The sequence below is a fragment of the Pseudonaja textilis genome, chromosome 2 (genome assembly GCF_049901715.1).
Source record: "Pseudonaja textilis isolate UNSWEBS1 chromosome 2, rPseTex1.2, whole genome shotgun sequence".
NCBI classification, from domain to species: domain Eukaryota; kingdom Metazoa; phylum Chordata; class Lepidosauria; order Squamata; family Elapidae; genus Pseudonaja; species Pseudonaja textilis.
The window spans coordinates 233,180,158-233,194,426 of record NC_141991.1 but is presented as its reverse complement, the minus strand read 5'-3'; the positions used below and the strand labels follow the sequence as shown (position 1 = coordinate 233,194,426).

Here is a 14,269-nt window from a genome sequence, read left to right as displayed (position 1 = left end):
TCCCAGCATTATAGATTGCTCAAGAAAGGTAGGTATTCATCTTGCTCATATAGAAGATGGAAAATGAAGCATTTTCTATCTTTCCTTACCAAGTATTTCTACAGATGCTTTTTCTCCTCAGCCTGCTCCCATCTAGTTAGAAGAAAGAAGCCTACCCTTTTCTACTTCTACAACAATTCTGTATGTGATACTCTATTAGTAGCTCCCAGAGACATCTACAGAATTGGAGATAATTTATGTTGTCCAAATCAAAGCAGCATTGTGACATCACAATACAGACTGTCCTTTTTGATCATATATACACAACCTATCAACACACATGCAAAAAAGGCAAAAGTTGTTTTCCGCTTTCACCATTTGCCAGCTTTGAGCATACGATGGATGCCTCTGAATACTATTTGTTCTTATTTGTCAGTTTCCTTTATAAAACATCTTTAGGGCTTCTATATTTCATGGATAGTACATGTTTAAAAAGCATGCAGTTGCAACTGAAAATATGGACATGTCTTTGAGTATTTAGACCTGATCCCTTTCTGAAGACAAGCATTTGTTTGGTCTTCAAAGGGACCTTAATCACAGGAGATCAAAAATATAACCTTCAATTTAGAGGTCATGAATTGAAGGCTCTATGACTTCCACCTGAATAAAGAGTTGTTTGTGTGAGATTTCAGTGTTGTAATAATGTAGCAGCTATGGAAACAATATAAATCACACTTGGGCTTTTAAATCCTAAAAAGAGTTATATTTTTGTAGCATTAAGTCTCAGCATTTATGCCACTCCAAAAACTTAAAATAAGAAAACATTTTCTCTCAATAAATTATGTTTTATAGAAATTTGTCACAAATTTGGTTGTTCCACTTCTGCTATTACTTCCTATTTGTACCTATTGTTTATTTTATTAATATTTACTTATTTTACGCTACTATTTTATCCAAACGATATATAGAGAATAGGAGAATAGAAAAGCAACATAGAGCACAAAAACAAGAAACAAATTGAAAGGTCATTATAAGTTGTATACTTTAGGCAGTCTTCTTTTATTTGAATAGGTTTATATCCTCAGTGGGAAAACTATTGCCACATCATTTTCTCCCTGGAGACTTGATCTCTCCAGAGAATAAAGCATCCTGCCAAAAATGTTCATTTTCTCTGTTCAAGCTCAAGTTCTTAATTACAGGTTCTGAAGAAGCTGACAGACTTTGGGCTTTTTGTAGTTATTTATATTAGAATACTTGACACTTCCACTACAGTATTACAACTGTCAAGTTTAAGTGTTTGCAAACTAAGCTATTGAGTTTTCTAAGAAATTCATTTTTATACCAGGGTGCAGTAGACATTGTACCATCTGAAAAAAGAGGGCAGAGGTTTGTTCTCCTATGTTCCATGTATTTGTGAAGTGATTGTTTTGTTTCCCCAGCATACAGATCTACACATGTCTCACTGCATCGCACTACATATACCAAATTGCTCTGTTTATGCCTGGATATTTTATCCTTGGGGTGGACAAGCTTCTGCCTTAATGTATCCTTGGGTTTAAAGTGTATACATTTGTTGTGTTGCTTGAAAATCCTCCTGAGCTTTTCAGATAGTTCTGCAACGTATGGAATGACAATGTTGCTTCATTTGTTGTTCTCTTCTTGGTTTGTTGTGGAGGAGCTACTGATGGATCTTTCCCTGGATTTGATGAAGGTTCAGTTACGATAGCTACAAGTTCTTGATATATTTTAATTATTTTTCCTTTTTGCTGATAGGCTCAGTAATGCAGGGTTCTGATCGCCCCCATTTTGTGCTTCAGTGGATGGTTAGAATCAAAATGTAAATACTGATCTGTGTGTGTGTGTAGGGGCTGTTCTGAATAGAATAGAATAGAATAGAACACTTTTATTGGCCAAGTGTGATTGGACACACAAGGAATTTGTCTTGGTGTAAATACTCTCAGTATATAAGTATATAAGAATCAAGAATCATAACATACAACACATAATGATAGTTCATAGGGTACAATCAACAATCAAATCACACTAGGAAACAGTCAATCTTAAGGATACAAGCTACAAAGTTACAATCCTACAATCACAAGTGGGAGGGGATGGGTGATAAGTAGTGATGAGAAGGTTAACAGTAATAGTAGTGTACACTTTGTAAATAGTTTTGAGGGAATTATTTGTTTAGCAGAGTGATGGCTTTCGGGAAAAAAACTGTTCTGGTGTCTACTTGTTCTGGTGTGCAGTACTCTATAGCATCGTTTTGAGGGTTACTTCAAGGTTGAAGCTTCTGTCATCCTTAATCTGTACTGCACAGTCCAGGAACACCAGACTGTTTTCTTTAACATCTTCCCATGTGAACTTGATGTATCTGTCTACAGAGTTGATGTCTTTGGTGAAGGCATCCACTTCCTGTGTTTTAATCTTGACCCAAGTATCATCCACATATCTATACTACTGAATGAGTGGGCTTCCTGTGAAGAAGTTTAGGGCTTTGGTTTCTATTTCTTCCATATAGAGATTGGTCACAGTGGGGTAAACTGTGGCAGAGCCATGTTTTGTCTGTAGAACCTATCATTGTATTTAAAATAGAAAGTGGTCAGGCAGAGATCCAACATGGTCCATAAGTGGTCTGGACTGATGTTGCTTCTTACAGCTTCAGTTGTTGAAATAGAGGTGAAGAATGAAGTGACATTGTCAGCAAAGAAATGACTGCTACTGGACAGTACAATTACAGCTGAAACAGAGACTGTAGTCCTTTATTAAAGTAATAATAATACCCTCTAGTGCAGGGGTGTCAAACTCACGTCATCACAGTGGCGTCACATGACATATCATGACTTTTTTCCTCTTTGCTAAACCGGGCGTGGGCATGGCCAGCACGTGACACAACCAGCCCATAGGCCATGAGTTTGACAGCCCTGCTCTAGTGTCAACAAGTCTTTTATATGCTATTACTTTATGATGAAAACTAAAACATACACTATAAGAAATATCAGTATTATTTTGACTGTGTACTATCAAGACTTGATCTGTAATTTACAAATGAATGGTAAATTCTGTCTCTTAAATGTTGTGTGTACAATAGTAGCAAAACAAAATTTTCACAGTGTAGTAAAATAATACCATTCTGGGATTACTCTCATTTGTAGTGGAAAGCAAACATTTGGATCTCAGACAATATCCATCCTTACCAGTCACAAAGAACTTGCATTTTCTGTTTAGACTACCATACAGATGCCATAACCTTGACATGCCTGGGAATGTGACACACAATTGTGTAATTCCAGTAACTATTATCTATAAACAGTCTGGGAGCTATGAAAAGGTTTCTGTTTTGTACAAGAGATAGTGGCCTTTCATACTCAGAAATGCTTGTTCATGCATTAGGCTTCCTGATTTTAATGAGGTCATTCTTGGTTGTTGGACATTTGTTTGTTTTTAAAATATAAACTACTTTTGTATTGTGCATGGTAATTATAGAGACACAACTTTAAAAAACTTAAATGGCTGTTTTTGAACAGCTGTCCTTATGATGCTGCAAGTAAAAAAGAGGTTTCTGCCAGTGTAGAGAACTGAAAGGTTAACAAAATATTGGTAAGTAATTATGATTGTCACAAGGAGGACTGCTGAGAAAAGGGAGAAATTGTTGTGTCTACTTGAATTTACTCCCACATATTTTCAGCCCAACAGTGAAGGATGTAAAGTTTTCCTTCTCTGTTTATCTTTCTACAGAATTCTAAACCTCTGCATTCATTAAATATCTACAAGAGAAGATTTTAGATATATTTAATTTTATTCCTATGACCTCTAGAATGATAGCAAATTATATAAACAATTATATATGTTGGATTTATCTCTACTGCATAATTTTTCTTGAACTTAAAAACAAAAACAGTAGGAAGTATTTAAAAGATATGCCATCTGGGAAAATCCAGGACTGTAGCTAGATGGGGAAATTAGGAGAAAAAAACATACTAGAAGAAGGCAGTATCAAAAACTTGGCTATCATTTCCAAGAAAATTGCATGGCTATGACCAAGTAGGATGCCATAGTTCAGTTCACTTCAAAGGTGACTTTATTTCATTATTATTTTTTTTACTGCTGCGTCCATTCTTATTCTGAGATCCCTTCTTCAAATTTACATTTGAATGGTCTGAACTTATAAATGTTTCTGTTCCCTTGGGCAGGGCAGGGTTTAATTCTGTTGTGCTTGAACAATAGAACAGGGGTGTCAAACTTGATTTCATTGAGGGCCACATCAGGGTTGTGTTTGATCTAGGGGGTCTAGGATGGTATAGCCAGGGTGCATGTGGCCAACTCGATATCACTCAGGTTGGGGGGGAGCGTGGTGTCCCAAATGCTCTGCCAATGAAAACAGACTCCTGAACTCTGTTTCAGCTGAGATGGCTTCCTCCAACCCTCTGCCAGTGAAAATGGAGCTCAGGAGGGTCATGAGCAGCCCCCCCAGCTCCGTTTTTGCTGGCAGAGGCACCGTGGGCCAGTCCTTTGCTCTTTCCAGGGCAGACCCTCGGCCAGATCTAAGTACCCTGCAGGCCGGATCCAGCTCCTGGGCCTTGAGTTTGACACCCCTGCAATAGAAGCTGAGATCTTGGCTAGGTTCACAAAGTATATTAAGGTACAGAGTGGCTTGTTTGGGTTTTAGTTTTGCTTGCAGATAATCAGCTGCTACATAAACTAACCATGTATAAGCAAACCTTAGCTTATATATAAATAGGTAATTCTTTCTACAAATCCTGGTCTACCAAGTGTTGTGCCCAATGAAATATACACTATATTAATGGGAACATAGAATATACCTAGAATAGATAGTGTGATAAAAGTATCATGAATGAGTGTAACTAATATTAAGACAAGAAGTGCCCCCCTGCCTTGGATTTTTTAATGATAATATTTCTGTTCTTCTTAATAGACAAACTTGAAAATTACTGTGAAGCATATAATATTGGCCTTGAAGGAGCTAAAGTGTTTTCTGGTTCCCGAAATGAACAATTTGGATATTTAGTTCAACAGATTGCAAACCAAGAAGGCAAATGGTAAGCATTACTATACTTTCTGCCCAATAAAGGAGAAGATGGAAAGGATCAAGTTTTTTTAGTTTTTATTTCTTAAGGAAATGATAATTGGGTTTCTTTTTTTTATTTTTCTCCTCGTTTTTCAAAAAGCTGTAGAGAAAATTAACATATATACATTTAAATCTTTCTAGTCCCTTTTAGAGTAACCAACCTTATGCAAAATATTGAAAAGAAGTAAATAATTCAAAGAAATTAAGGCAGAAGGTTAAAAATAAGGAAATAAGCCATGCCTCTAGTTTACAAGGCTACTCCTCAATATATATCTTCCTATTTTTATACCTTTACAAGACATTCTTGCTTTTACCACATCCACTTAAAGATAGATATATTCTTTTTTTCTTTAAAATTCTCACTTTTCTATATCTGAGGATCCAACGATGGCTTTTTCAGTCTTTCTCTTCTTTTTGATCATTTATTTTTCCTTCTGTCTTTGATTTGTGATTCAGTTCTCATTCATTCTTTCTGTACAAACCCTCTCCAAATGAATCTTTCATCCTGGTCACTCTCTTTTGTATTGAACCGACACAGGTAATCTTCGATTTATGACCACAGTTGAGACCAAAGTTTCCATTGCTAAGCAAGACAGTTATGAGTTTAGCCCCGTGTTACAACCTTTGTAGCCACAGTTGTTAAGTGAAACACTACAGTTGTTAAGTTAGTATCACAACTGTTAAGTGAATCTTGTTTCCCCATTGACTTTGCTTGTCAGAAGGTCGCGAAAGGAGATCACGTGACTTTGGGACATTGCAACCCTCATAAATACATGCCAATTACTAAGTGTCCAATTTTTGATCACATGACCATGGGGATGCTACATGGTGGCAAGTGTGGAAAACTGTAATAAGTCACTTTTTTCAGTTCCATTGTAACTTTGAATGGTCACTAAATGAATGGTTGTAAATCGACTACTACCTTGTGAGTATTTGCTATGAGACAATAGAAAAAATGTAATGCTGCAGCTTTAGATAGTATAAGTCTATAAATGTTAAAGTGTGGGATGTGGTTTCTTGATGGAGTTGCTTAGTTTGATAAGTATGCCTAAGATACTTAATCAAAGATGACATTAAGTCAAGTTTGGGAAGAGAGATGTGGCTTTATGCCAGGCAAATGTGCCAATCAGATTTGCCATTTTCAACAGGTCATATCTAAGAGAATAAAGATTAGTGTGTCTGTTTTGATTTACAGGAAACAAAATGGCTGATAGGCATAAATACCTTTGTGTGCAAAGGTAGAGTTGAAAAAGGATTGCTGAGCAGCATATGGGGAAAATAAAAATATGCATGAAAATAAGTAGAATATTTAGTGAATAATTTAACATTGAGCATGGAATAAAATAAGGATATATGATGTACCCTTGATGGTTTAATATATTCATTCACAAAAGTATTAGGAACATCAAAAAACTACAACAAGCAGATAAATTTGTTTACCTTGGTAGGTTGTTCACTAAAGATAGGAAAATGGATGGAAAAACTGCTAAGAAGGTCATGGACAGTCTTCAATCTTTAGCAAGAAGTAAAAAAGTATTAGATAAAATTAAATGTGACAATGCAAAAGACCTTATGTTTCTGTCCAATATTGTATGTAGAAATAAGAGTTGAGTATGGCAGAAAAAACAAAATAATATAAACTGAACGAAGTGGAAAGGGGCGTTGGTTCTTACCTGATACGCTTCTTTTCGTAGAGCTGTTGAGAGTGTCCAGGTTGGGAGGAGCTCCAGTCTCGGCTCTCACAGGCTGAGCTTGAGATTGAGGCACGCCTCTCACCATCACGTGGTCCTCCGGGCGCGCCCCAGTTTTGCGAAGACGAGAAGGAAGGTCCTGTTCTCATCTTACTCAGGAAAAAATATTAGTTTGCTCGGTCGAACAGCAGACGGCCTACGGGTGGGGCTGGACACTCTCAACAGCTCTACGAAAAGAAGCGTATCAGGTAAGAACCAACGCCCTTTTCCATAGAGCTGTCTCGAGTGTCCAGGTTGGGACATACCAAAGCTTGGCTAGTCCTGCGGGCGGGCTCCCGTCTGGAATGGGACCTCCCTGGAACCCTGATGACCCGCTGGAGGGCACGCCCAACAGGAGAACCCCTCGGAGGTTGGAATGCCTCAACGAGAGGGCCTGATGAAGGAGACGGGCTGTCTAAAGGTAGCCCTGCCGGGATGCCACGGATGCTTACTGAGACCGTGGGGCAAGGAGACTAGGTAGAGCGGCCAAAACCTTGTTAGGGACCCGGCACGAGGAGCCCGGGCAGAGGCGAGGATGGAAGTTCCCTGAGAAGACCTAGCCAGAGTGAGGGGAGGCGCCCTCAATAACCGGAGGGTCACCGCTTGCGGGTGGTGATGGGACGCCCTAGGGTGTTATGGGATAGACCCTGTTGGGGACCCCCTGAGAGAACTCCAGGTCAGAGTGATGGAGGGGAGACGTAAGGAGTTCCCAAACTGTGACCTGTGCTAGTGGGGACCAAGTTTGGTTCCGCCCAGAGCGAGGCGGTCGGCCCTGCTCAAGAGCCAACTGACCGAGGACCACCCCAGAGGGAACTAAGGGTAGTAGTGAGGACCAGGGCAAGGGGTCCGTGTATCTGGATTATGAGGCTGTGGGCCGGGGCCCAGAGAAGGAACCCCAGCTAACATGGGGTGGGGATAAATGTGTTGCCAGCCAGATGCCCTGGGGCAAGGTGAGGAGGACAAGGGTGCTCCAGACTATGAGCCTGCGTCCGGGAGCCGTATGGTCTCACCGGGAGTCTTGGTATGGAGAGGTAAGGCAGATATGAGGATTAGGCTTCCCAACGGTTTGGGCAAGGCTGAAGAGAAAGAGATTTTGCAGGAGTTAAGTGTCAGAGTGGAGCCAGACTAGGCGAGAAGCCTGGAGAGGATTAGCTTTCTCGCTCTCCTTCTCCTCGTTTTATACTTGTTTCTTTCTTTCTTTCTTTCTTTTTTTTGGGAGGGGCAGCCACCTGGGGCGACTGCATTATCGGGAACGACGGAACGAACCTCTCCCGATCCCCGGGAGGGCTTCCTGGACGAGGTGCCTCCGGACCTGTCTGGTTCCGATCGGTCAGGAGGCCTGTAGGGAGATGATTGGTAGTACCTGGGGAAGGAGGAAGAGCGGGAAGAACCTTGGCGAGAAGAGGGAGAGGAACCTCTGAAATCAGACCTCCTAGCAAGAGAAGGGAGATATTTGCGCTTGTTGCGGGTCTCGGCCAGGAATGGGTCGAGAACCGGTCCAAATAGCTTCCCCCAGAGATGGGGGCTGATGCTAGCTTAGCCTTGTTTTTTACGTCCGCCTGCCAGTGGCGGAGCCAGAGAAGGCGACGGGCAGTAACCTGGGACGAGATGGCCCTGGTGGAGAATTTTGCAGCCTGGAAGGTGGCGTCTGCAGAGAACTCCGGCTGCGGCCAGGATCTTGGCAATATCCTGGTGCGCTCTGAGATTAGCTGCGGGGACGTGCTGCTTGAGCTGCTGGAGCCACTTGATGGAGGTTCTGGTGAAAAAGACGCGGCCGTGGAGGCCCTGACCGCCCAGGCATCAGAGAGATGAGCGCGGCGCAGGGCCAGTTCAGCTCTGCTTGTCCTCGGGCTGGAGAGCTTCGAGGGACTCGCTGGGAGTTGAGCGGGAGGCCAGACCTACTACGGGCTCGCCCACGGGGGATCGAGCAAGGTAGAGAGAACTGCGGTTTAAGATTGAAAACCGCTTGTCCTGGGCGTTGGGAGGAGGAGGAGGCCCCGAGGAGGCTAGCTGCCTTGAGACCATGTCAGAGGATATGGGTGGGACAGGAATCACTTCGGTTTCCACCACAGGCTGGGAGAAAATGGAGTCGGAGGAACCCCGATGCCGCTGGGTTGGGTGGGGGGAGGGTTCAGGCCCGAGGTATTCCTGGCCTTGAACAGGAGGGACCTAAATAGATGTGGTTTAAACAGCCCCAGAAACGCGGGCTGGCCTGGAGAGAGGCCCTCGTCCTCCGACATGTCCCCTTCTGGGGGCCTGCTCCGACAGGAGTTCACTGTCTACGACAGACCCCACCGAGATCCTCCTCGTCCCCAAAGAGGGTAGGGTCCCCGAGTTCCTGGGCCTCCATCTCCTCCATCTCCAAGGGCAGGGTCAAGTCCCCGTGGAGAGCTACCTGACCATGCGGTTGCTGATCCTCGAGCCTCGGGGCCTCAGGCCTAGGGGCCAGACCGGTCAGCTGCTGAAACTGTTGTGCTATCCCGTGCCGGATGGCCAGCTCCATCGCTCGTTTGAGATTTTCGGGATTTCCACCGTGGGGTGGATGAGGCTCCTCCGGGCGCAGACCTGCAGCAGCGGGGGAAGGTGGCCTCAGGGGCCTGTCCAGGCTGCGATGAAGAGGCAGAAGCAGGGGAGGAGGGAGGATGGGTGGAGGTAGAGGGAGTGGGATTGGAAGGGTCCAGAGGCACAGAGCTTGACTCCTTAGAGCGTCTGTCAATCTCCTTTTCAAGGGCCCTGTGTCGCCTAAGGGCATCCCTTTGAGAGGCTTTGGATGTTTCCTGTGCTTGTTTGCGCAGGTGGTGAGACTTAGCCTTGGCCTTCAGTGAAGTGCCACGAGATGCATTGTCGTCTGCCATCTGGAGAGGAGAAAGGAGGAAAAGTTCTTGATTAACGTGAGGTGATTAACAAGGCTGGACACAGCCTAAGCAGGGGCCGGAAACCCAGTACTGCTTTCGCACCCCCTAGGTCAAGGGCAACAGAGGTGCTTTGCACGTTGTTGAGAAGTAGGGCCTAGCCCAGAAGCCAATTGCCAAAGATGGACGCTAAAACCGCCCCTGCCGGGCGGACCGGGAAGGGGATGGCGGAGCTGCTACCTCCTTGTTGGGGAGAGACTGTGTAGCCAGTAGACTCCTATATCTAGAGGAGTACCAAGGCAGGATTGCAAGGTACCAGCAGGGATTTGGACATTCCAAGGATCTGCCCAGGAATCAAACACAATGCGGCCTGCAGGTAGGCCTCGAGCAGTGGCAGGCGTCCCTGGGGCTACCAACCAAAAATTTTAAAGTAAAGTGCCATCATGGGTCCTCGGACAGTTGCACGTTTGGATGCGGCCTACGTAGAGGCCGGGTATCCAAGCGCACGTTTCGCACCCCCTTTTGATCAAAATTTTTTTTTTTTGTATTTAAAATAGGAGGCTGTTGCACAGCAGGGCCTAGCCCAGAAGCCAATTAGCCAAAAGTTGAACGCCAGGCAGCTACCCTGCCGGACGGACCGGGAAGGGGGATGGCAGAGCTGCTAACTCGCCTGCTGGGGGAAGGGCTACAGAGCCAACTAACCCTGGTTAGCCTGATAGAAACTAAGTGCAAACAGGCAAGGATATAGGCAGTCCGAGTCTGCCTATAAAACCTTAAGAAAAACCCTGTTATAGGCCTCTGAAAAATGGCGCCCGGCCATGCGGCCACACACAAGATGGCGGCGACTCCTGCCACTCCCAAGATGGCTGACGCCACAGGGAGCCCAAAATGGAGGGCGCAATGACGAGGCAATCCCCAGCGGCGGCTATCACCCAGGAGAAGTTAAAAGGCCCGGAGGCCACAAAGAAGTACCTGGGAGAGGCAGGGAAGCATCTCCCTGGGTTAGAGGGCGTTCGTGGGGGGAACGCCAAAGAACAAAAACAGGCAGGAAAGAAACGATGCAGCTTCGCACGGAGCGAAAAGGCAGCAATGGGGGGCAGCGCTGGGCGCTGGATTCTCCCTTAAAAGGATAGTGAAACAATTCCCCTTAGAAGAAAAAGGCTCCCTAGGGAGCTCAAACCTCAGTTTCCTGCGCTGTCTGAGAGTCCAAGTTGATCAAAAAAAAAGAAAACACGAGGTGCTAGAACGACCAGGAGCAAAAGGAAAACCAGCCTGACTGCCACGAGGCTGAGCAAAAAACTGGGGCGCGCCCGGAGGACCACGTGATGGTGAGAGGCGTGCCTCAATCTCAAGCTCAGCCTGTGAGAGCCGAGACTGGAGCTCCTCCCAACCTGGACACTCGAGACAGCTCTATGGAAAAGAAGAGAAATGTGGATTGAATTAAAATGTGACCAAGTGAATATAAAAGATGTATGTTCACATGGTTTGGACATATTGACATATTGAGAGAACACTGAAGGATTGACTGGCTTCAAAACAATATGTTCCACAGTGAGGAGGGTGGGCAGGAAGGGAAGAGAAAAGATAGCTGTGCCAAAATAAGTTGGGAACTCAACCCAGGTGGGGACAAATCTGGGAAAAGAACTTCGTAGTACTTAAGGAGGAATTAACTCATTAGCAATGAGCCTAAGACATTTTAATGCAGTTTCCAAGGTTCTGTATTTATGCCAACAGAGCAGGAAATATACTTTTCTAAAATCCATGTATCTTTGGTTATGTGGGACTTGATATGCACTGCTAGGCATTTACTTGGTGCTGCACCCATGTGTATTCTTGAAGAGTGGGTCATAGGCCGATTTACACAACTTATTTTGTATTTAGATCTGTTTCCTGGCACAGTCTTTTTTATGTTTAAACAGCTCTTGATATCACAGAATTTCAATCTATGGCAAGAATATTCTTGAGGACATTATTCAGAAGGCTGACTAATTGTTTTCCACAATAGTTTAGTCACAGTATTGCGTAAAGGAGAGAAACGGTTCATAAGAGTGCAAAAAAATAATGTATAAAACAAAAATGTCTGAAGGCTAAATCATATGATGAATGGGTAAGGAAAAAGTAGACACTAGAACACTAAACTATGTTTAGCCTAAGGAACAGAAAGCTCAGGAAAGATGTGATAGCCATCTTCCAATGCTTGAAAGGCTGACATAGAGAAGAGGGGGTCAATTTATTCTTCATAGCATCTGATGACAGGACAAGAAGCAATGGGTGGAAGTTCATCAGAGGGAGATCGCACCTGGGAATAAGGAGAAATTTTTTGACAGTGAAAATGATTAATCAATGGAATGGTTTGCTCAGCCAAGTTGTGGGTGCTCCATTGCTGGACATTTTCAAGAAAAGCTTGGACAACCATTTGTCTGGGGTGATATAAGAACTCCTGTCTTGGACAGAGGGTTGGGTTAGAAGACACCCCCCCATGACCCTTCTGGCCTCATGATTCTCTGTATGTCAGTCAATCAAATGTTTATTGTCAATGCACAATGTGTACAATGAAATTGAAATGTGCATATATATGTCTATATCTCAAATGTTAATAAAAGACGGGGGGAAGTTCAGCAATACATCTTTAACAAGAATTAAAATGTTCCCCCATTTTTTAAAAGAGTAGGAAAAAGCATAGGGGGAAGAGCTAGTGGGTTTCTAACTTCCCTCAGAAAGTCTGGCCAGTGAGCAGATATAAAAACATTAACCAAACTATGGAAATCCATTAAAAAGAAATGGGGCTGAAGTCCTTGAAAAATCACAGTATCAACACAATATCAACCTCCCCTCAATGCCAGAGTTCCATAATCATCCCCATCCCAATACTTTGGGAAAGAGACATATCTTCATGACTTTCTGGAAAATCAGTAGTGAAGGGTGTCCTTATGTTGGGTAGAGGCTGTTCCACAAGAGAGACACCATGATGGAGAAGGTATGCTTTCTAGGAACAAGGTACAAATGCAGAGTAGCTCATCCTACCATTAAATATCCTTCTTTGGCAAATGCATGTGAAAACCTCCCCAAATACCCACTCTGTAACATTGGAAATGTCTCAGAATTTGCTCTTAAAAATGCATCAATGATAATTTTTTTAAAAAAGAAGTTAGATATAATTTGATATCTACCGTACTTCTGGCACATTACATACTAATTGTAATTTACTCCAAAGCAGACTTTATAGATATGTTCTTCTAGCACAGGTGTCCGCAGGGAAAATATCTACTGTATATGTGTGTGAGACAAATAAAAAAATAGATGCTGCTTTGATTGCATCATTGAACCTCTCAAGTTATTTGAATGTCAGGTACAGGTATCTTGCCCCACATACTGCTTTTCTGACTCTTCCAATATAATTGTCATCAGTATCAAAGCAGTTATTGGTGACAAATGATAGAGATGCAGTCTATCTTTTTCGAGAGCACCATGTAGGAAAAAGGCTTCTGGTAGAGCTAAAAATGCGATTTTAAAGGCTAGCATCACATTAACATAAGGGAGGAAGTGGCTAAGATGCTGAGTTTGTTGATCAGAAAGGTCAGCAGTTCGGTGGTTCGAATCCCTAGCACTACTAGGGAGTGAGCTCCTGTTACTTGTCTTAGCTTCTGCCAATCTAGCAGTTTGAAAGCATATAAAAATGCAAGTAGAAAAATAGGGACCACTTTGGTAGGAAGGTAGCAGCGTTCCGTGTGCATTTCGGCATTTAGTCATGTTGGCCACATGACTATCAGAGATGTCTTCGGACAGTGCTGGCTCTTCGGCTTTGTAATGAAGATGTGAGCACCACCCCCTAGAGCTGGAAACGACTAGCACATATGTACGAGGGGAACCTTTACCTTATCACATTAACAAAGTAGCTCTTTTCAGTTTTTCATTTAAATTGAATCTTCTATCAATTCTGTCAGCACATTTAATAAAGTTTGTCAATTTTTCAGGTTGCTTGTCTCTTCACCCTGGAGTGAAAATAGAATGGGAGATATCTATAAATGTGCTGTTCATCAACAGGGATCCAAATGTTCCAAGATGGACCTACAGAGTAAGTTGGGTTATTAGTTTGTTGTGATTGGCATTCTTTGGTGGCCACTTTGTAAAATAGCAGCCATTTACTTTCAGCATCCGCATCAGTGGTGGGATTCAAAATGTTTTACTACCGATTCTGCGGGCGTGGTTTGGTAGGCGTGGCATGGCATGGCTTGGTGGGCGGGGTTTGGTGGCTGTGGCGGGGGAGGATACTGCAAAATCTCCATTCCCTCCCCACCCCACTAACCTGCTTTCCAGCTCCGTTCTCCTGTGCAGGGCAACAAGAAGACCCAGCCGATCAGCTGGAACTTGGGAATCAGAGAAGAGATGGTGGGGGGGGCCAGTCAGAAGTGGTATTTGCTGGTTCTCTGAACTACTCTGAACTGGTCAGAACCTGCTGAATACTACCTCTGGTCCACATCTAGCTTTCCAGTGAGTGACCCAGAATCTGAAAAGCCCAGCTGTTTGTCATAATCCCATTGGTGCTGCACCAAACAACAGTCAGCAGTAGATAACTTCTGATAAATTTGGGAATGACACCATTGTGCATCGAGCTG

The 14,269-nt window shown here is 43.5% G+C and overlaps 1 protein-coding gene across 1 annotated transcript in view; it reads left to right on the top strand.

Moving 5' to 3' along the window:
* Positions 1–14,269, top strand: part of ITGA2 (integrin subunit alpha 2) — a 70,152-nt gene that overhangs the window by 9,623 nt on the left and 46,260 nt on the right. The window contains exons 2-3 of the mRNA XM_026716437.2: positions 4,919–5,042; positions 13,628–13,728. Of these exons, the coding sequence (XP_026572222.1) occupies positions 4,919–5,042; positions 13,628–13,728 (225 nt within the window). The remainder of the gene's footprint in view (positions 1–4,918; positions 5,043–13,627; positions 13,729–14,269) is intronic.